This window comes from Chanodichthys erythropterus, chromosome 15 (genome assembly GCF_024489055.1).
Source record: "Chanodichthys erythropterus isolate Z2021 chromosome 15, ASM2448905v1, whole genome shotgun sequence".
Taxonomy (NCBI): Eukaryota; Metazoa; Chordata; class Actinopteri; order Cypriniformes; family Xenocyprididae; genus Chanodichthys; species Chanodichthys erythropterus.
Genome location: NC_090235.1, coordinates 14,606,157 through 14,628,227, shown reverse-complemented (window position 1 = coordinate 14,628,227; position 22,071 = coordinate 14,606,157). Strand labels below are relative to the sequence as shown.

Sequence of the window (22,071 nt, the reverse complement as noted above, 5' to 3'; positions counted from 1 at the left end):
TTGATGTTGTGCAGTGAGTGTGTGTTGATGCTGCAGTGAGTGTGTTGATGTTGTGCAGTGAGTGTGTTGATGCTGCAGTGAGTGTGTTGATGTTGTGCAGTGAGTGTGTGTTGATGCTGCAGTGAGTGTGTGTTGATGCTGCAGTGAGTGTGTTGATGTTGTGCAGTGAGTGTGTGTTGATGCTGCAGTGAGTGTGTGTTGATGTTGTGCAGTGAGTGTGTGTTGATGTTGTGCAGTGAGTGTGTTTCTGGTATTGTTTTCCAGTGTAAACGGCCGGAGCAGCAGATCAAGCCATACCTGAAGCATCAGCTGCCCAAACGCTTCCATTACGCCAACAACAGACGCATCGAAGACGTGAGCGTCCTGGTGAACCCGCGCTGGCTCTTTGAGAGGTTACAACATTAAATTAAATTGATCAAAAGTGACAGCAATGATATCGATAAAATTACAAAATACTCTATTTCAAATAAATGCTGTTCTTTTCAAAAATCCTGAAAAATATAATGTATCATAGTTTCCACAAAAATATGAAGCAGCACAACTGTTTTCAACATGAAATGTTTCTTGATCATCATATCATCATATTAGAATGATTTCTAAAGGATCATGTGACACTGAAGACTGGAGTAATGATGCTGAAAATTCACTTTACTATATATTCACATAGATGTTTTACATTGTAATAATATTTCACTGTTTTTACTGTATTTTTTGACAAATTAATGCAGCCTTGGTGAGCAATAAGGACTCTTTCAAAGACATTAAAATATTGTTATTCCAAACTTTTGAGCAGTAGTGTTTGTCCACTAGCACACATTCTGACTGTTGCTGCAGGTACCCTGGATCTCTCACGTTCTGCTCCGGAGGAAATCATGGATATGATAATGACATCTACAGCATGCAGGTGTGTGAGTGTGAGTGTGTGAGAGAGAGAGAGAGAGAGAGAGAGAGAGAGAGAATAAGTCTAAATGCACCATTGCACAGATTTTTGAATGACTCAGACTCAGTTAGCAGATTTGAGTTGTCATTTTCACAGAAACTGATTTGCATAATTCTGATTTCACTTTTTTTTTTTTTCATGTTTCTGCGTGAGTCTGTTGTGAAAGTCTGCTAATGTGTGAATCTTTTATTGAGTGATGACCAGTTTTACTCAGTTTTGTCAGCAAGTTTATGAAGCATAGCCCCGGTTTCACAGACAAGGCTTAAGCTAGTCCTAGACTAAATTGCATGTTTGAGCTCTTTAACTGAAAGTAACTTTTGCTGATAAATCTTAAAATATGTCAGAGCCATTGTTTTGTCTCACGATGCACACCAGTAATATATATATTTTTTTCTAGTGAACGTTTATAAAAGTACTCAAATGTCATAATTGAACTAATCCTGGCTTAGGCTAAGCCCTGTCTGTGAAACCAGGCCCTATTGTTTTTTTTTTTTTTTTTTTTTTTTTTTTTTATTGAAGGAGTAAAACAACATACATTAATACAATCCAAGATACAATTTACTTCCTTCTATTTTAAATATAACAACACCACCCCCTCTCCACCCACCCAAACCTATCCCTTCCCTAGACAGCTTAGCTACAACAAAACCGCATAATGTCTGACATCTTTTCAAGGCATAGACCCATGCATACCACTACATAGTGATGATAATATTATTATTACAATAATAGTATTGCAGTGTGAATAGATAAAAGAAGATATAATAATAGTTATTATTATTTTTAGCCATTCTGTGAGACAAATTACACTGAGGACAAAACATCAAATACAGCATCACCAAAAAAAAAAAAAAAAAAATGGTAAAGAGAAAGATACATATATGGAGAGTAAAAAAAATTAACAACTGGGTAATTCTTTCAAATTTTTAAAATATGACAAAATGGGTTCCCATTTTGAGTAAAACATGTCCACCGATCCCCTTAATGTAAATTTTATCTTCTCTAATTTTAAAAAGGACATAACATCTTCTAGCCAATCTGTCACAGAAGGAGGGGTAGGGGATTTCCAACATAACAAAATTCTTCTGCGGGCCAATAAAGAGGTGTAAGCAATAATGTCCCTCTGGGATGCAGTTAAAGAAATTATCATAGTGTCACTGGGGGCTCCAAAAATACCTATTGAAGGACAAGGCTGCAATATCACCCCAAGGGCATCACTGATAGTTTTAAACACCAATGCCCAATAATTATTTAGAGAGGAGCAAGACCAAAACGAATGCGTCAGACTGGCTGGGGCAAAGGAGCACTTATCACAGGCTGCATCTACTCCAGGATATATTCCAGCTAACCATGCCTTGCTCAGGTGAACCCTGTGCAGCACTTTGAATTGTATGAGCCCTAACCTAACAGAAGATGATGATGAGTGGACCTTTTTAAGCGCCTCCCTCCATAAAGTCTCAGATAGCTCAATGCCCAATTCATCTTCCCATCTGGATTTAATTTTATCCAGATTGTACTCTTTCAAAGACATGAGCTGGGAGTATAAAAGTGAAATCAATCCTTTATTATAAAAATTGAGAGTAAGATTATCTAAAGGTGAGGTAGGAGGAAGGTCAGGGAAGGATGGGAATTTGTTTTTAACAAAATTGCGAATCTGAAGATATCTAAAAAAGTGGTTTTTGTGGGAGATCATACAATCTGCAGAGGTTCTCAAAACTGTTGAATAAACCTTCAGTATATAAATCTTTGATGCATTTCAACCCGGAAACTACCCATTGTCTAAATGATGAGTCCAGTGTAGATGGAGGGAATAAATGATTTTTGTAAATAGGACCCAAAACCGATGCAGATGTAAATTTATAGTGACAACGAAACTGATTAAAGATCTTGAGAGTAGAAAGTACAATAGGATTGGATGTGAATAGAGAAGCTTTCAAAGGCAAGGAAGAATACACTAAAGCAGGGAGAGAAGAAGAGTGACATGTATGTGCTTCAATTAAACACCAATTTGTTTCTGGGCAATGAAGCCAAAATAATATCTTCTGAATATTTGATGCCCAGTAATAATGAGTAAAACTTGGAAGACCTAAACCACCAACATCGCGTGTCCTTTGAAGAACATGTTTGTTAACCCTGGGGATCTTATTTTCCCAAATGAAAGAGGATATGGATTGGTTGATTAAATGGAAAAAAGATTTGGGCAAAAAAACTGGTAGGGACTGAAACAAATAAAGGAACTTGGGAAGAATTGTCATTTTCACTGAATGTATTCTTCCAGCTAAAGTAAGGGGAAGACTATGCCACCTTTCCAACTCTGCCTTTACTTCTTTTAACTGAGCTTTATAATTGGCTTCAAACAAAGAGGAAAAGGAGCGCGTCATATGAATTCCAAGGTATTTAAACCCATCAAGAGAAAAACGGAAGGGTAATGATTCTTGTTGAATTTGTAAGGCCAAATTATTAATGGGGAAACATTCACTTTTTTGGAAATTTAATTTATATCCAGAAAAGTTACCAAACCGACCTAATAATGATATAATTAGAGGACAACTAGATATGGGGTCACTGATGTAAAGCAAAAGGTCATCGGCGTATAAAGACACACGATGTTCAATACCCCTCGCTTAATTCCTTTGAATGCTGTTGATGTTTTCAGAGCTATTGAAAGAGGCTCAATTACAATGGCAAAAGGAGTGGGGACAGTGGGCATCCTTGACGAGTCCCACGCGTTAATGGAAAAAAGTCTGATCGGGAATAATTGGTCCGAATGGAAGCTGAAGGGGACTTATATATTAATTTAACCCAAGACATAAAAATATTACCAAAACCAAACTTTTTTAAGACCGCAAATACCTATGGCCATTCAATTCGAGTCAAACGCCTTCTCCGCATCCAAGGAAATAACTACCTCTGGGTGCGGAGAAGGATCAGAAAGATACATTATGTTAGCAAGTCTACGAATATTAGAAAAGGATTGGCGACCTTTAATAAATCCCGTTTGATCGTCTGAAATTATTGAAGGAAGGACACGTTCTAAACGAAATGCTAACACTTTAGCTAATATTTTAATGTCAGTATTTAAAAGAGATATGGGGCAATATGATTCACACTGGGTGGGATCTTTATCTTTTTTAAGGAGGAGTGAAATGGATGCTTGCGAAAAAGTTGGAGGCAAAGAGCCTGCCTCCAATGATTCCTTGAAAACATGCAGAAGAATTGGTGCAAGTTTCTCCCTAAATTTCTTATAAAAATCTATAGGGTACCCATCAAGGCCCGGAGACTTCCCACTCTTCATTGCCATAATGGCCCTACTGATTTCCTCAATCTCAAGGTCATGCTCTAAATCTTCCATCTTATCTGATTGCAGGGTGGGAGTATCTAAATTATCTAAGAAATTTTCCATATCTGTTGGATCTGAAGGGAATTCAGAAGTATATAATGAGGAGTAAAAGGTTTTAAAAGTTTTGTTAATTTCTTCTAGGTTGCTAGTTAAAGTTTGATTAGAGTCCTTTATCTGGGAAATAAGACGGGAAGCAGCCTGACGTTTCAACTGGTGAGCCAAGAGCCGGCTTGATTTGTCTCCATACTCATAGTAAAGACCACGTGTCCTCATTATTAATTGCTCTGCATGAGTAGTGGATAAAAAATTAAACTTTGTCTGCAATTCCACTCTTTTTTTACGTAATTCAGCTGTAGGTGATTCAGAATATCGTCTGTCTAAATCTAATATGGATTGTGAGAGTGCTTGCAGTTCCTTCTTACGTTCTTTATTAGCATACGATGTATAAGATACTATTTGGCCCCTCAAGTAAGCTTTCAAAGTCTCCCAAAGTAAGGAATAAGACACTGTATCCGTTTTATTGAATTCCAGAAACGTGTCTATATTAGTTGAGACAAAGTTACAGAATTTATCGTTAGATAGTAGTAATGAATTAAATGACCAGAGAGGGCGTTCCCTGATGTTTGAAGGGAAATGCAGGTCCAGCACAACAGGTGCATGATCGGAAACAACTATAGCCGAGTAGTCAACTTTCTTAACCATTGATATAAACAAGTTGTCTATAAAAAAATAGTCTAATCTAGAAAAGGAGTGATGGACATGGGAATAAAAGGAGAATTGCCTTGTCATTGGGTTTAAGAATCTCCAAGGATCCACACAGCCGTTCTGTTGCATAAATAGAGAAAAAGCCTTTGCCATATCAGAAACATTGCTACTAGAGCTGGACCTGTCAAGCTGAGGATCGAAAACACAATTAAAATCTCCAGCAAATAACAAATGATGTGTATTAAGCTTGGGAATTAATGATAGGAGACTATTTGCAAACTGAACATCATCCCAATTGGGAGCATAAACGTTAACTAAAACCACTGGGACTTGAAAAGAAAGATCCAGAGACAATAACGTAACGACCATTAGGGTCACAGATTGTGTCAGAAGGTATAAATTGTACTCTCTTATTAATTAAAATTGCCACACCTCTTGATCTACTGTTAAATTTGGAATGAAAAATTTGACTAACCCATATCTTGCGAATTCTATTGTGATCCTCTGGTCTTAAATGTGTTTCCTGTAAAAATAATATATCTGGTTTGAAAGATTTAAGATGGGAGAAAACTTTAGCTCTTTTAACAGGACCGTTTAATCCCCTGACATTCCATGTCATCAGCCTCACAGGATGACCTCCATTATCATCACCTATATTACCTGAGTGATGTAAAAATTAGAAGCATGCAAGGGTTCTAAACTGAAACAAATTTTAACCATAAATGACAAAAAGAGATACCAGACCTAGAAACCAGAGGTAAACAATCCTGCCAGCCGCCCTTCCCACCCCCAAACGAAACAGGAAAAGAACAGTATAATACCTAGATCTAAATCCCCAACTGAGGATGATCGCAGATAAACAAAGATTAATGAAAAAGACTTCCAAAGTATGCAAACTAACAACAAATGGAGTCATATACAATGTGGATGTAGCCCCCTTCTAAAAGAAGTTCAGAAACAAAAATTGTCAACTTTTGAGTACATTATCCGGCTTTGAATAATAATAATAAAAATAAAAGCCAAAATGGAGTGTACAATTATTTCCATAAGTCCAGTTCAGCCTCGGGTTTTACACATACGATATAAAACCAACAGTTTTCTAATTCTTACCCGAGGAAACGAAAGCAACGTCTTTGCACATTATTCTTCACCCCAGTGAGTACGGTAGAACTCATTGGCTTCCTCTGGCGTGCCAAAGAGGTGTGTTTTCCCATCATGAGTAATACGGAGCCTTGCAGGGTACAAGAGACCAAATCGGACTCCCTTCTCGTAGAGCCGAGACTTAACATCTTTAAACGCCGCTCGCTTTTTCCCTAGTTCAGCGCTGAAATCCTCGTGGAAAAACACTCTGTGTCCACGAAAGAGCAGCTCCCGCTGTTGCCTGCTGAATCGGAGGATGCGATGCTTATCCTGGAAAAAGTGGAAAAGAACCAGAAACACTCTGGGTTTGGTCTGCTTGAAGGCCCTATTGTTTTAAATTAGTTTTAAAGCATTTTAAAATCTGTAGATCATGGCACAAGCAACACTAGATCATGGGTTTGATTCCAAGGGAATGCATGAGTTATCTTGAATGTGATTTGGGTCACTTTGGATAAAAGTGTCTGTCAAATGCACGGATGTAAATGTTAAGAGTCGTGTCGTGTATTCTAGCAATATGTTGTTCATTTCTCTGTCTTTCTCAGGCCGCTTTTCTCAGTTTTGGACCTAAATTCCTGTTTCAGACAGAAGTTGAGCCGTTTTCCAACATTGAGTTGTACAACCTTATGTGTGGTACGAAAACCCACAAAACACGTCGAGTTTTTCTTTATTCATAGAGCACATTTACAGTCATGTGAAAAAGAAAGAACACTCTTTTGGACATAATAAAAAAAAAAAAATCATCTGGTCTTAAAGGATTAGTCCACACTGAAATAAAAATTTCCTGATAATTTACTCACCCCCATGTCATCCAAGATGTTCATGTCTTTCTTTCTTCAGTTGAAAAGAAATGAAGGTTTTTGATGAAAACATTCCAGGATTTTTCTCCATATAGTGGACTTCACTGGCCTCCAGATGGTCAAAATTACAGTTTCAGTGCAGCTTCAAAAAGCTTTAAACGATACCAGACGAGGAATAAGAGTCTTATCTATCGAAATGATCGGCCATTTTCTAAGTAGAATAGGAAAGGCATAGGACATACAGCGTAAGCTTTTTGAAGAATACGGAAGACGGAAGCACTCGCAAGGCGGTCATTTGTGTTTATAAAGCATATACATTTGAACTTTTTAAGAAAATGGCCGATGGTTTTTCTAGATAAGACTCTTATTCGTCGTCTGGGATCATGTAGAGCTCTTTGAAGCTGCACTGAAACTGACATTTGGACCTTCAACCCGTTGAACCCCAGTGAAGTCCACTATATGGAGAAAAATCCTGGAATGTTTTCCTTAAAAACCTTAATTTCTTTTCAAATGAAGTAAGAAAGACATGAACATCTTGGATGACATGGAGGTGTCAGTGACTAATCCCTTAAAATGAAGTAAATGCAACCTCAGATGAACACTTGACAATAATTTAACAGAAATAAAGTCAAAATGGAGAAGCCATGTGTGACAAAGTAACTATGATTCAGCTACTTGTTGAGCCACATTTAGCAGCAATAACTTGAAGTAATCATTTTTTTCTATATGTCAGCGTTGCTTCAGTTCATTGAGGTTTGTGGGTGTTTGTTTATGCACAGCTCTCTGAAGGTCTCGTCACAACATTTCAATCAAGTTGTGGTCTGGACTTTGACTGAAACACCTTGATTCTTTTCTTTTTCACCCATTCTGCTGTAGATTTGCTGGTGTTCTTGTGATCATTGTCCTGTTGAATGACCCGATTTTGTCCAAGCTTGAGCTGTAGGACAGATAGTCGACTTAGGTGCCCGCAGGTCCTATGGCTGCAAAACAAGCCTAAATCATCAGCCTTTCACCAACGTGATGGACAGTTGGTGTGTTTGTGCTGATATGCTCTTTTGGTTTTCTGTGCATTATAGACAAACATCTCCACTTGGTCTTGTCTATCCAAAGGTCATTTTTTGAGATGTCTTGTATTTTGTTCTGATGCAACTGCCATGTTATTTAAAGAGAGAAGAGGCTTTCTCCTGCCAACCCTTCCAAACATGCCATACTTAATCAGTCTTTTTCTGATTGTACTGTCATGAACTTTAACATTTAACATGTTAACTGAGACCTGACATGCTAGTGGATGAGTTGAATCAACTCCACAGCAACTACATCAATTTATCCACTAACCATTCAGAAACGTCTAAAAGTTGTAACTTCTTCCTGAGTCTCTCCATCAGTGTCGACTCCGGTTTGAACAATGTAAGGCTGAACACTTTCCTCATTTTGGCTGCGTGAGATTCTCCAGCTTTGTTGTTGTTGAGCTGCTAAAGCTCCGCCCTCTTCTGGAAAGGGGAACAAAGTGTTTTTGCTCACACCCAAATAGTTCATCTGAGTTTGCACTTACCTAATTTTAAGACCTGCCAAGCACCACATAATTTTTCTATGATGTCCTGATGCGTAACTTGACCAGAAGTGCTTCACATTAAGAACTATAATATAGTCCAACACAGGTCATCTAAGCTATCAAACGTCACACTCTCAATCTGTTCCTCTCTGCTGTCAGATGTGCTGGAAATCACTCCGTTCCATAATAACGGGACTCACGGCAGCCTGAACCACCTGCTGCGGACGCCCGTCCACAATCCCAGCCACCCGACGGAGCAGAGCGGCCCACGGCAGTGCCCGATCACCGGCCTGGAGCCCACAGACACGCTGGGCTGCAGCTGCACTGCACTTGTACACACTCATTCACACTCACACACACACGATATATAAAACTACATAGACATTTCATTTGCTAATATTAGTTGCATTAGTATTTTAGTTTTAACAGTGACGACACTGACAGTCTTTGTTTTTCAGAGTGGAAGTGACATTAACTCACGCTTGAATCTCACTGATGCTGAAGGTGAGTTCAGTTCACACTGGATCTCTCTCATAACATTCATTCACACATACACGTCTGTAGACAGTGTGACGCCACGAAGCGGAAGTACAGAAATAGTTTTTCCTATTGTTGTTGCACAGCAGGAGCTGAACTCAGCAGAACATACAGTGAAAGCACAGTGTTTTTAATATAGACATCTGTGGAGTTGCATCACATATTACAGTGAACTGCTGACTGTTATTATAGGCATTCCTGTAATTTACAGTAAACAGCAGATCATTAATAGTGCTCATGGTCATGGGTTTGATTCCCAGGGAATGCATGAACTGATGTTCGGCTTGAATGCAGTAAAATATCTAATGTCGAAGTAAAAAAAGATGTTTATTCTAAACTGTGTAGTTTTGAGGCCGTTGGACCGGCTTCTTTGGATTTTTCCAAATCAATTTGAGTTGCATGTTTTTAGTTCCCTGGGAATCAAACCCATGACCCTGCTGTTTTTTGATGTTTTACCTGCTGAAAGGGGAAATTTAGTGAAAATAAGGAAGTGACTGAGGATGAGGATGAATGGACAGAACTTATCAAGCATGTGTGAATCACTGCTGAGATGAGTCTATGAGTCTGATGAATGAGTCTACATGATGCTGAGAAGTGAAAGTCACCATTATTCAAAGCTGATTAAGTTCAGCAGAAAGTTCGAGGTTCAAGCAAGTCTGACCGCGAGTGCCTTTTATTTGGATACTTGTATTCAGGGAGTATAAACTGATTATGACATGCTTATTAAAATGAACCTTCTTACTGGATTTGTAATGAGAATTATATGATGTTTCATTAACAAAGCTGGGGAGGAGCAGGTTCATCATCAGCAATTCAAGTTCATCTATCTGCATGAGAGGAAGTTTATATACACACACAGTTGACTCACCTACATTCCTCAACGATTTTCAGCATCACTTCACTCTTGGCTTGTTCCTGTCACAGCCAGGAGTACGTGTGGAGTGCTCTGGGTTCGGACTAAATACCGAGCTCTGAGTAAATGATGACAGAATTTTCATTTTTGGGTGAACTGACCCATTAAAGAGTCATGAAACCCCCTGTTTCAGCAGCAGTTAGTTCTCACCACAGTTTTGAAAAATGCTACAGAAATGGGCATGGTTAATGCACAAATAAATGCACAGTCATTTGCATTTTGTTCTCTGTGTCATATACAAATATGAACTTGTGATGCATCTTTGATAACATTTGAGACTTATTGTGCTGCGTTTTTATAAGCCGTTTGATTGGTTGAAGAGCTTTAAAGGCCTTTACACTCACAGTGTGGATGAATGGTGTTTGTGTTGAAGAAACTCTTACAAAGCAAAAACAAACACTAGTTTTTTATCCATTAATGTCTTTGCTCCGTTTAGAACGGGGTCGCACCCCTTCAACGCTCAAAGTTTACGTAGCAGCCATCGCAGGGTTTCACGCTCCTATCTCTGGCCAGTCAGTGGGACGAAACAACCTTGTGGTGCGTTTCTTAGAGGTTCTAGGCGATTGAATCCACCTCGTCCTCTCACCGTTCCCACCTGGGACCTCTGTTTGGTCCTCAGAGCTCTCAAAGGGCCTCCCTTTGAGCCACTGCGTTCAGCTGACCTCAGGCCCCTGACACTCAAAACCGCTCTGCTACCTGCACTAGCATCAGTTAAGTATGTTGGCGACTCTCCGTGAGCCCTGCATGCCTTGAGTTCAGGCCCAACGACTCCAAGGTTGTTTTGAAACCTAGGCATGGCTACGTCCCTAAGGTGCTCTCGACTCGATTCAGAGCACATGTCATTTCCCTCGCAGCGCTTCCTCCCTCGTTGAACGAGCGAGAGCTGGAATTGCTCTGCCCCCTCAGGGCATTAAGGACCTACGTTGAGCGATCATAGCCTTTCCGGCAATCCGATCAGCTCTTTATCTGCTTTGGTGGCCGCACCAAAGGGTCTTCGGTCTCAAAGCAACGTCTTGCGTCTGAATAGTTGACGCTATTACTCTTTGTTACTCCTCTATGGGCCTCAACTGCCCCATAGGAGTTAGAGCCCACTCCACTAGAGGAATGGCTTCCTCTTGGACCTGGTCTAGTGGAGTTTCGATTAAAGACATCTGTGAGGTGGCTGACTGGTCCTCGCCGTCCACTTTTGTCATATTTTATCATTTGGACGTCCCGACCTTACAAGCTCGGGTCCTCTCGGTATGATCCAGCGGCATCTATCGAGCTCCGCTTCATGCCACTCTGGGAGTTAACTCCCCTTTTGTAGTGTAACGAGGGTTCGACGGCTCCAGCCTTCTTACTTGTCCTCTGGTTCCCTTGCGGTGTCCAAGACAAGTCCAGTTGTTCCCTGCCGTGGCACGGCACGGTTGAATTCATTCCCCATACGCAGTACGAGTGAAGTATCGAAAGGGAACATACTCGGTTACTAATGTAACCTCGGTTCCCTGAGATACGGAACAAGTACTGCGTTACATGCCGTGCCACGAGGCTGCGGCTTCAGTGTCGTCGCTTCAGTCGAATGACCTGAAATCCTATGGCGACGTGCCTGCTTATATAGCTACCCCGCCCATTTCGGCAGGAATATTCGCGGGCTTTGTCGCCATAGGCCGCGCAGCTATGCCGTGCTGTCATTGGTTCAACAACTTGTCTATGAGTCAACCAATGAAGATGCAGTTACACTGCGTTATTGAAAAAGGCTTCAGTGACGGGGAAAAAGGAGACCTTTCCCTTATACGCAGTACTCGTTCTGTATCTCAGGGAACCGAGGTTACGTTAGTTACCGAGTACGTTTTCTCCTACATTCAAAACTAACAGATGGTAATGTTCTATGATGTCCAACCGGGTGTGTCTCATACGTTCTGAAAAGTGAAGCCACGGGCTCTTTGATCGCCCCCTGGAGGCTGGATGCAGTACAGGTCATAAACCCCGCCCTCTCAATGCAGTCGAATGAGACTTCAGTGAAAACTTAAAAATAAATTCTGCTTCAAATAAAACTTTCTGAAAGATGGTTTTGGTCATTTAAGGTAGTTGTTATCACGCTGATATATATTCAATTGTTCGTTTTTGTGATGATTTAGATTTTAGCTAGCAATTTGATGCTATAAAAACGGGGCGTGTCGTCATGATTCGAAGTTGATTGACAGCTTGTCTGAGGACTGTCGGAGCTTCGAGTGGAGATTGAAGATGTATTAACTAACTGTTAATTTTCGATTTCTTTGTCATTAACACCAACAAAATGAGTTGTTCAGCAGTAAACTGTACTAACCGACCTACAGGATCTGACGGATCACTGAACCTTTTTCTGTAACATCAAATGTGGGTGTTATAAGCTAATTAATAAATGTTATTAGTTAAGATAACACACCTAATGTTAACCATGTCGGGAAAAAGCAGGTGATCGTTATCTGGCAGTTACTTATTATTTTTATGGGTATAAAATAATAATTAGCAGGACAAAACTAATGATAGCTTACTCTAATTACAGCAATCGATCTCCTGTAACTTTAGTTGAACTTGATTTAAAATGGCAGGACCGTTTCTGACGATTTAGAGTTGTTTCTAGTGGCATATTATATTGATTTTATCTACTGAATTTGCTGTTTCAAAAATATTATTGCTCTAGAAACAGAATAGCCTATTATTTTATACGTATAATTTTAAATTGTGTATAATTTTTATAGTCTATTTAAAACACATGAATGATGACGCAGTCGTCTGGGCGGAAGTTTGATGTCGCGAACTGACGATTCCTTCTGCGCATGCCCAGGCTCCAAACTTTTTTTTTTTTGACGTATTGCGTAACATGTCAGCGCCCATTCATCGGCCCATTTTGGCTTCAGTTCAATACAATGGAAGGAAGCGGCGTCGCGTCGTCCATCTTTTTTTACAGTCTATGTGTCCAACACACATAACTGATAAAATCTTAAGGTTTCATGACCCTTTAAGGGTTTCCTGCTGTTTTATGGTTTAATGACTGAAAGCAAAGAAGTTAAACTGTAAATAATAATAGATGTGTATAATTATTATTATATCTGCAGTGGCAGACAGTGAGCGACGGCACATGTTGTTTGGCCGTCCGCGGGTCCTGCAGTCTGATGCTGAATACTGTGTGCTGAATCAACACGGCTTCATCACGGCCTACAGCACACACACACACACCCCGATCTGGAGCTCCTTCACTGTGGACAAAACGGTCAGAACACACACACACACACATTTGAAAAAAAAAAAAAAAAATTATTATTATTTAAAAAATGTAAATAAAAAATAAATTTAGTATTTTTTTATAATTATTTAACTTTGAAATAATTACAGCAGAAATGTCAGTAATATATTTGGAGGCTTTAAATTATAAAGAACAAGTTCTGCTAGTGTAATGGATGTAGAGCTGTGTGTGTAAACCTCACTCCCCTGATCAAGAGGCGCTCTAGCGACTGACACTAGAAACTGCGGTCTTTAGCTTTCTTGTTGGAGCGCCTGACTCCTATGCCGGCATACCCGGTTTGGAGTCCCACTTAGCTCAGGTGGTTCAAACAAGTATTAAAGTTTGTCAAACAACAACACAGAACACCTTAGCAACCATGTAGCAACACCCTATCAACATGCTGACATCACCACAGCCTGACTCATGTTTTCAGCAGAATATCTGCAGGTCTGGTTCTAATGACAACTGAAGGTGTGTGTTTGTAGGCTGGAAGTTCTCCAGTTGTCTCAGACTGTCTCCGAGCGGACGTCAGGATTCCAGCCAATCAGAGCGCAACCTGTAATCAATACAACAACACTGACATCACGTACGGCTTCCTGTATCCGCCCAGTGAGTGTGTGTTATGAGATGTAAATTCACCCCATCTATTTTCTGAACGCATGTTATTGATATTACTGTGAGCGATTCATCTGTGCATATGTTTCATTTTTAAAAAGGTTTTGAGCTCATAATGTTTAATTAGACTGTCATAACTGGATCTTGCAGTGAAGCCTCTGTTTGAGGATGTCCATGTTAGTAAGAAATAAAGTAAATAAAATAAAACTGTCACAGTGTAGTGTTTTGGGTTTGATGTCTTCATGTTTCTGAGTAAAGGTGTGCGTTTGTGTCGGCAGATCTGAACAGCTCGTCTGAAGATCAGTTCGATGCTCTGACCCTTGGAAACGTGGTGCCGATGTTCCCACAGTTCAAGAGTGAGTGTGTGGATCTGATGGCTCGTCGTGTGTGTTTCTGCAGTGTGTGTGTGTGGATCTGATGGCTCATCGTGTGTGTTTCTGCAGGACTCTGGCAGTATTTCCAGGAGGTTCTGCTGCTCAAATATGCATCTCAGTATAACGGCATTAATGTGGTAACCGGCCCGGCGTACGACTACAACTACGACGGACGCTTCGACTCTCCTGATCAGATCCCGGAGTGCGTGAGATGAGTTCCTGTAATGTGATCGCTCATGTTCTGACTCCTCACATCTCTCACAGTGCTTGTGTTCAGGTTCATCTCAGGTTCGTCTCTTCGTCTTCCCACTCATTATTTTGCGGTGTTGACGAGCTGCCATAACGAGACGCAGGCGGTGGACGAATGTTCTGGGGAACTTCAGAGCATTTCCTTCCTGCTGCCGCACAGAGATGAAAACACGGAGAGCTGCGCTGTGAGTGTCACACACACACACTTCCTACAAACACTCTCGCTTCCTGTTTCACAAGCTCATCCTCACATACTGGAAGTGGAACGATACACATGAGTGATTCTTTCTAATTTTAATTTATTAATGAATTTAAACAAATGCATTTGAATACATTTTTATTATTTATTTTAATTTGTCATCGCCATTAATCTGAAAAATTATATAAATTATTATATTATATAAAATATGCAAATTATACAATTCAATCAATAATTATTCATTCTGTTAAGTACAAAAATATTTTTTATTCAAACTTTTTCATTAATTTAATTTATCAGTGACATTAAGCTGTAAAACTAACAACTTTGCTAATTTATTTATGCATATTAATTGAAATTATATAAATTATACATTTCATTGATATTTTTATTTATTCATCAAGTAAAAATAAATTTGAAAAATTTGTATTTATTCAAAAATTATTCTCTTTTTATTTATTAATGACATTAAATTGCAAAACTAACAGCTTCACTGTTTTATTTATGCATATTAATTAAAATGACATCAATTCTACAATTCAATTAATATTATTTATTTATTTATTTATTAAGAAAAAAAAGCGTCACGGTTTTATTTACCAGATTAATTTAAGTGATATAAATTATTCAACTCATTGATATTTTTTATTATTTCTTTTTTATTTAATCATTATGTAAAAATATTTTAATATTTTTTATTAATTCAACAATTATTAATTTTTTATTTAATTTTCAGTGACATTAAGTTGCAAAACTTTTTCATCTTTTCCAACTTTTCCATTTCATTTATGCATATTCACTTTAAATAAAATAAATTATATGATTAAAAACAAAACTTAAATTAATGCACAGTCATGCTTTTCTGCGAAGCTGCTTTGAAACAGTGAGTATTACGAGAGCTCTATACAAATAAATTTGACTGTACACATAAAGGAACCATGTGACCGTGATGCAGCTCTTTCCCATGATGCTCATCCAACTGAACAAAGAGCTTTTGTCACCGTTCTTTGTTTTGGTTTCAGTTGCTCCTGTATTTTGTTTCTGACATGAATGCGTGACGTGGCAATGATGGCTCTTCCCACAAACACAAAAAATGAACGAAACACAATGAAGCTGTACATGACGTGACACGAGAACTCTGTGTGCAGGACGATCAGCTGGAGTCGCAGTGGGTGGAGCCTCTCCTGTGGATGCACCAATCACGTGTGAGGGATGTGGAGTGGATCACGGGATTGGACTTTTTCCAGGACAGCGAGCGTCCAATCGCTGAGCTCCTCCGCCTCAAGACCCGCCCCACCGCCGCCATCCATCCCAAAGCTTGAGATGAGATGATGATTTATTATATTTAATTAAATGTAATTGTTATTGTTAAATATTTATTTGATGTATTATATTCTGTGCTGTAAAGGAAAAGGATTTCATTCTCGTTGCTGCTCTTATTGATTTATGATTTACTGAATTATGTCACGTTACACACTGCAAAATAATAATAAATGCTTCATGAGTATTTCTGTCTTGTTTTCCAGTTAAAATCTCTACAAATCCTTGAAATGAAATAAATTCAGTTTTGTCTTTCTGCACTGGCTTGTTTTTACCTTTCTTTGTCGTATTTAAGTCTTACTGTCTCATGCAGTGTTGATTCTCAATTCTGTAACTGTATTTTATTTCACAGATTTTTAGACACTTCAAACTTCACAGTCAAAAAACTAACAGTTAATGAAGTCTTTTTTGCAGTGCAGTTGTGGACAGATTCACACTGACTTTGTGTGTCAGTTCGGAACTATGCAGTTTTGTATATATTCCAAGATTTTATGTTTTGGTTTCCAGCAAACAAACGTTTGTTACTAGATCAGATCACATGTGCTGGGAATTATCATTGGTAAAACGTTAATTCCAGTCAGGATGATGTCATGATAATCGATCTCAGAGTCAGACAAGTAGATCTCGGAGCCGATGGCACCGGCGGTCCTGCGATGCTTTCGGGAAGAGCCGTCCTGCTGATGCTCTCAGACTCCTGCTGCTGCTTCTGGCTTCTGGTTTATTATCAATTATTCCTAATGGACATGTGCTATAGAGAGAGAGGGGGGGCATTAAACTATAAAAAAATATATATTTTAACTTTTTCCATCAGCAAAAGTTTTTTAATAGTTTTAGTTAATGATAATATCCCTGAAATGATCCCTCATTTTATTGTGACTTTAACCATATTTGGGGTAGAAATTTGTACCTGAAATTTGAGCTGAACCTGCAAAACCTGGTTTATTAATGTTTTGAATTAGATTTTGTTTTTATTTTTAATTTTATTTCATTTTTATGTCTGAGACATTTTTTTTAGTTTTTGATCCTTTTAAATATTACTTAGATTTAATTTAGTTTTACTTCTATGTATTTTACTTATTATTCATACTTGAACTTGAAATAAGCATATTTCAGTTAGTTACCAAGGTAACATTCATAATGTTTGTTTAGTTTAGGTTTTTCACCATATTTATATTTTAGTTCATTATAACTTTATTTCAAGCAACAAAACTGTTTTTAAAAGTTTTAATTTGATAATAATCCTGGTGCACCTGCTTTTAACCTTCTTTTGGGACACATTTGTAACCAGAACTGACAGAAAGGAAATGTCACAGGAAATTGTCAGAGTCACGGTGTGAGTGTTTCTCAATGAAGACATTGTTTTTGTTCCTGTGAAGCTGTCTAAACACACGGTAAATAAACCTTTCTCAAAAGAAGAACTTCCAGGGAAGATCCAGAAGCCTGGGGCCAGACAGAGCTTTCATTGTGTTTCTGCCATTTGATCAGTCAGAACTAATAACAAAAATATGCAGGTGCTGCAGAGTCTCTCTGAACTGTAAGAAAGAAACTGGAAGATTAAAGGTAACATTGATGCATCTGAGTAATAGTTTCAAGTTCATTCACTAAATGTGAAATACTTCATTCATCAAATAAATCTCAGTTCTTTCTGGAGTAGTTGTCAAGGATATTGTTTTGAATGTTTGTAAATAGACCTCAACTACTGACTAATACAGATGAGACATCACAACACAACTAATAACGGCATCATTCATTCATGCTGGGAACTCACAAACCCTTAATGTTTCGCTTCTTGCAAGAAAATACTTTCATAAAGTCATTCCATTGTTTGGAAACATCTGGAGTTCAAGTTTTATTTCTTATTAATTTAGCCACTGTATCAAATAAATAGCTAGGGTTGTGTTTGTTCTCTTCTAAGAGAGGTAAAAAGGAGGCAGATCTAGCAGGTTTTTTAGGCATTTCTGTATGCAATAACACTTTCCTTCCATGAAATGTGAAATACCTCTAATTTTTCGAGCTGCTTTCTTGAGGGCCTGAGTGTGCGTGTTGTGCCTCGGCATCAGACTACTTTCCTTAATCTTCTTTAAGGGCAAAGAAGCAACAGTGCTGGAAAAGAGAAAGTCAATAGTTTCTGTTGCAACATCGAGTTCTTCTAAGCCAGAGATGAGAAGCTTCGATAGTGACGAGGGCCAACGTTTTTCTCCTTAATACCAGGCGGCCAGATTACTAATCCACACTCGCATCTTTTACACCGTCTTACTCAATTTACTTTTTAATATGGGAAATCAATGTACAGTGAATGTATTTTTTTAAAAAGATTGTATGAACTGTTAAACTGCTAATACAAATGGGAAACTTTGTTTTTAGTTGACAAGCAATATAACTCTAACAAGCAAATGTAAACATCTCAATTGCATTATCTGTAAATTTGCAACAAACAAATGTACAGAAGTCCTATTTTTGATTACAAGCCTAGAGAACATTTTCAACTCAGAACTAAAAAATAGTTGTTCCATATGGCATTACCATAATCCACATCCACATATTAACATGAAAATATTATTTTTAAAAAAATGTATAAGAACATCACAAGTGCATACATTTCTGTCATTCATTTGGCAAAAAATGGTTTTGTTGACTATGCATTTTACCTTTGAAAAAGACAAGTGCAACTCTGCTTCACATGTGCATACGGGCCGCATCCCTGTTCTAAGATGTCTGGTATGCCAAGGAGTAGAAACTGATCAGGAAAGTTATTTAGAAAGCGGTCTTTAGTGGTATAAGTGGTAATAGTTATTTGTAACAGGGGGTTTATTTTGCAGCCATGGCTAAATATAGTATACACGAGACTAGAATGTCTGTATATTCCAATTCCAATGTGTCTTTTTCTACATGGATATTAAAATCACCAACCTTTAGGACTTTATCCGCAGCTAATTCCGCTAATTCAGCAAATTCTTTGTTAAAGTCTGTATGGTGTCGGGCGGCCCGCATACAGTAGCCAGCATGATTTCTCACTTAAACTAGATAACATTGCATAAAGCACCATCACTTCGAAAGAATTATACTTGAAACTAGACCTGAAGATATTACTCTAAATTACAGCAACACCTCTGCCTTTGCCTTTCAGATGAGGCTCATTTACCTTGTTTACCTTTAAATGTTTTTTTTTCTTTTTTCTATTTCATAGTTTGGTGAACAGAAACCGTCTCTATGTGATGATATGCAGGTGAAATAGTCTCTATATGTTGGGACTTCTGTAACATGAGACAGCTAGCAGATGGTCGGTTTAGCCAGTCTATCTGCTTCCTGACCTGAGCCCTAGTTTGTCAAGGTTTCATGCTTTGATATTTGATGACTATGATGTTTGGTTTCTCCATTACCACATTCTGTACAATACAAACACCAATAAATATATGTCTTATACAACAGGATTCTCAGTGGGGAGAACCTGTTTGATGCTCTAATCGGAACGGAACGGCAGTATTTTATCCCATGACTATGTCATTCAGCATAGTTCAGCAGTATTGTTACACTGTAAAAAAATGATGTTCTTCCTCAGTATTTCCTTCTTGTTTTCCAAAACAAATATTTAAACTTTCCTAAATCAAGATGCATTTTCTTTCTCAAAATGAAGTGAGTTTACGCTTAAAAATAAACCAGTGGGGTCAGAAAAATAAAATGATTTCCAATGTAAAGCAAGATTATTTTTCTGTATGAAAATGTTCTGTTTAGAAAACTGACTAGCAAAGGACAAACAATGAGGGATTCTTTTAGTCTAACGTAGGTTTTTATGTACAAAAATGCAGGGTTAAAAGCAACCAAAGTGGACAAACCCAGCGGTTGGGTTAAATGTTTGCCTAACGTACTGGGCATTTTATTTAACTCAACTATTGTTTAAAAATGACTGTATTTCTTGCTTAAAATGAACCCAAAATATGTTGGAAATTAACATTTATTAATAAGTTTAATGAATAATAATTAAACAATAATAAATATTAATAGATATTGACATTTTGATTATTATTGTTGCCTCTAGTAATTATGTGTCTAATTTTAACCTATTTTGAGTTCATTTTAAGCCAGCCATAGTCATTTTTGAACAATAGTTGAGTTAAATAAAACTTTGTAGGACCCTGGGTTAACCACTGGGTTAAAACAACCCAATCGCTGGGTTTGTCCATTTTCAACCCAACTTGGGTTGTTTTTAACACAGCATTTTTTAGAGTGTAAATTTGAATTTCCAGTTTACAGGGTCAATATACCCAGATAACAGGGACATTCTCAGAACTTTAGCTAACGTTCTCTCAGTTATGAACAAATGTTCTTCCAGTAACGTTAATAGAACATTTGTTCAAAGTTTAAAAAAAAGCTGTTTACTATCTAAAATAGAAGAAACTGCAGGATCACCAGAGGAGAAGCCTGCAGAGAGGACCTGAAGGAAGCCTGGCTCTTGCTGCTGCTGTCTTCATTATCAGCAGGAAAGTTTCTATTCTGTCTACAATTACTGCTTCATCACCACAAACATCATGAATGCAGTGTTGAGGTTTTCACCACATCCTCCTCCTCCTCCTCATCATCATCATTAGGGCCTTCGGCAGCTCATAAAGGCCTCATACATCACCCTGCGGTTCACATACTCTCACTAGTAAGAGCGTCACAATGATGCTGCTGAGATATAATCAGAGCTGAGATATAATGCCTTCATGGTGCGTGTCTGTGGTGCAGTGATTCATCTGATTCCTGTTTCCACTGCAGACACACATCTTCTCATGTTCCATTACGGATCAGGACTGATGGGATGTTGTTGAGGCATAACGCAATGCTTTAAAAGGCTTTTCTAAATATAGTGATTTAAACTTGCGCTGTGTTCATGTGATTTGTTTCCATGGCAGAAACCTGTTATTGAGCTTATATACAGTCTTCTTCTTCTTTCTGTCATTGTACACTATGAATATGGTTTGCTCTGTCGGAACTGCTTTTGTTCCTCTATTTTAAAAGTCAAGTCAGCTGTTAATGCTGTATAAATATATATTGCTCAAAGTTAGTTCATGTTATATGTGAGCAATAAGGTACTTGAGGCTGTAATGAATAAGTCATGGCTGAAGGGCATGAATAAGCCGTGACTTATTCATGATTCAGCACTAGCATCCGAGTACCTTATTGCTTTTATAAAACGGTTACCACACAATACAAATATTAAAGCCAAAAATATGTATCAATGCAAGTAAACTTTCACCAAAAGCCAGAAAGAATAGTTCCTGACCGTGAAAAGCAACAGAAGTTACATTATTACGCCATTAGGCCATTTGGTGGTGGTTGAGGAGATCCCCCCTTCAATATGTAAAGCGCTTTGAGCACCCAGAAAAGCGCTATATAAATGTAAAGAATTATTATAATTATAAATTATAATTAATTATAAATTAGTATTATTAGATGGACTGTCTTTATGAGTGTGTCAGTCAGTAGCGAAGCCTGAATTGTTGTGAACACGGAACAAGACACAACTGACAAATGCCTAGACTAGCGCGGGAAACCCCGTAAATGTTAAAAGGACAAGATATCGCAGCGGACACTTAAACTGATTTTTCATTATGAACATAGACCTGAAGGATAATGCTGAATCTGAATGCAGGTAATAAACTCGCTCACTCGATCTCTTTCTCACAACACTCTTCTACATGATACAGTAAGCTTCAATGAACAATATCTATTGAGAACAGAGTTTATGTTGCTAAGAGTGTTGTGTAGTGATACACAGAACCGTTGGGTGAAGCGGTCGTGTTTTATCGTGAATAAAACACAGCTATTGACCAATCAGAATCAAGGACAGGAACTAGCCGTTTTATAATATAACATAATGTTAACTAACAATGAACAACATTATCCAGCAATACATTTGTTACAGTATTAATCTTTGTTAACTCTTCATTGTTAGTTCATGTTAAGTAATATGCCTCACACACGTCCCCAGTGCTTCTATACTGATTTAATAAACGGCCCATTTGATTTGAGATTGTCATCTGGTATGATAGTTGTGTTTTTATGTGATTTGCGAGCATGTGCGATTTTTGTTTCTATGAAAATATGAGTCATTAAGTGTGTGACTCACCAGATCTTCTTTTCACAAAAAAGGAAGTCGGTTTGTA

At 38.2% G+C, this 22,071-nt stretch overlaps 1 protein-coding gene across 2 annotated transcripts in view; it reads left to right on the top strand.

Moving 5' to 3' along the window:
• LOC137037423 (venom phosphodiesterase CdcPDE) overlaps window positions 1-16,179 on the top strand; it is a 38,036-nt gene extending 21,857 nt beyond the window's left edge. For both annotated transcript variants that reach the window (XM_067411400.1, XM_067411399.1), the window contains exons 15-25: window positions 265-392; window positions 835-904; window positions 6,668-6,755; window positions 8,634-8,806; window positions 8,933-8,978; window positions 13,002-13,156; window positions 13,654-13,777; window positions 14,062-14,139; window positions 14,227-14,359; window positions 14,435-14,591; window positions 15,754-16,179. In XM_067411400.1, the coding sequence (XP_067267501.1) occupies window positions 265-392; window positions 835-904; window positions 6,668-6,755; window positions 8,634-8,806; window positions 8,933-8,978; window positions 13,002-13,156; window positions 13,654-13,777; window positions 14,062-14,139; window positions 14,227-14,359; window positions 14,435-14,591; window positions 15,754-15,927 (1,326 nt within the window). In that variant the 3' untranslated portion in view covers window positions 15,928-16,179. The remainder of the gene's footprint in view (window positions 1-264; window positions 393-834; window positions 905-6,667; window positions 6,756-8,633; window positions 8,807-8,932; window positions 8,979-13,001; window positions 13,157-13,653; window positions 13,778-14,061; window positions 14,140-14,226; window positions 14,360-14,434; window positions 14,592-15,753) is intronic.
• The last annotated feature ends 5,892 nt before the right edge of the window (window positions 16,180-22,071 follow it).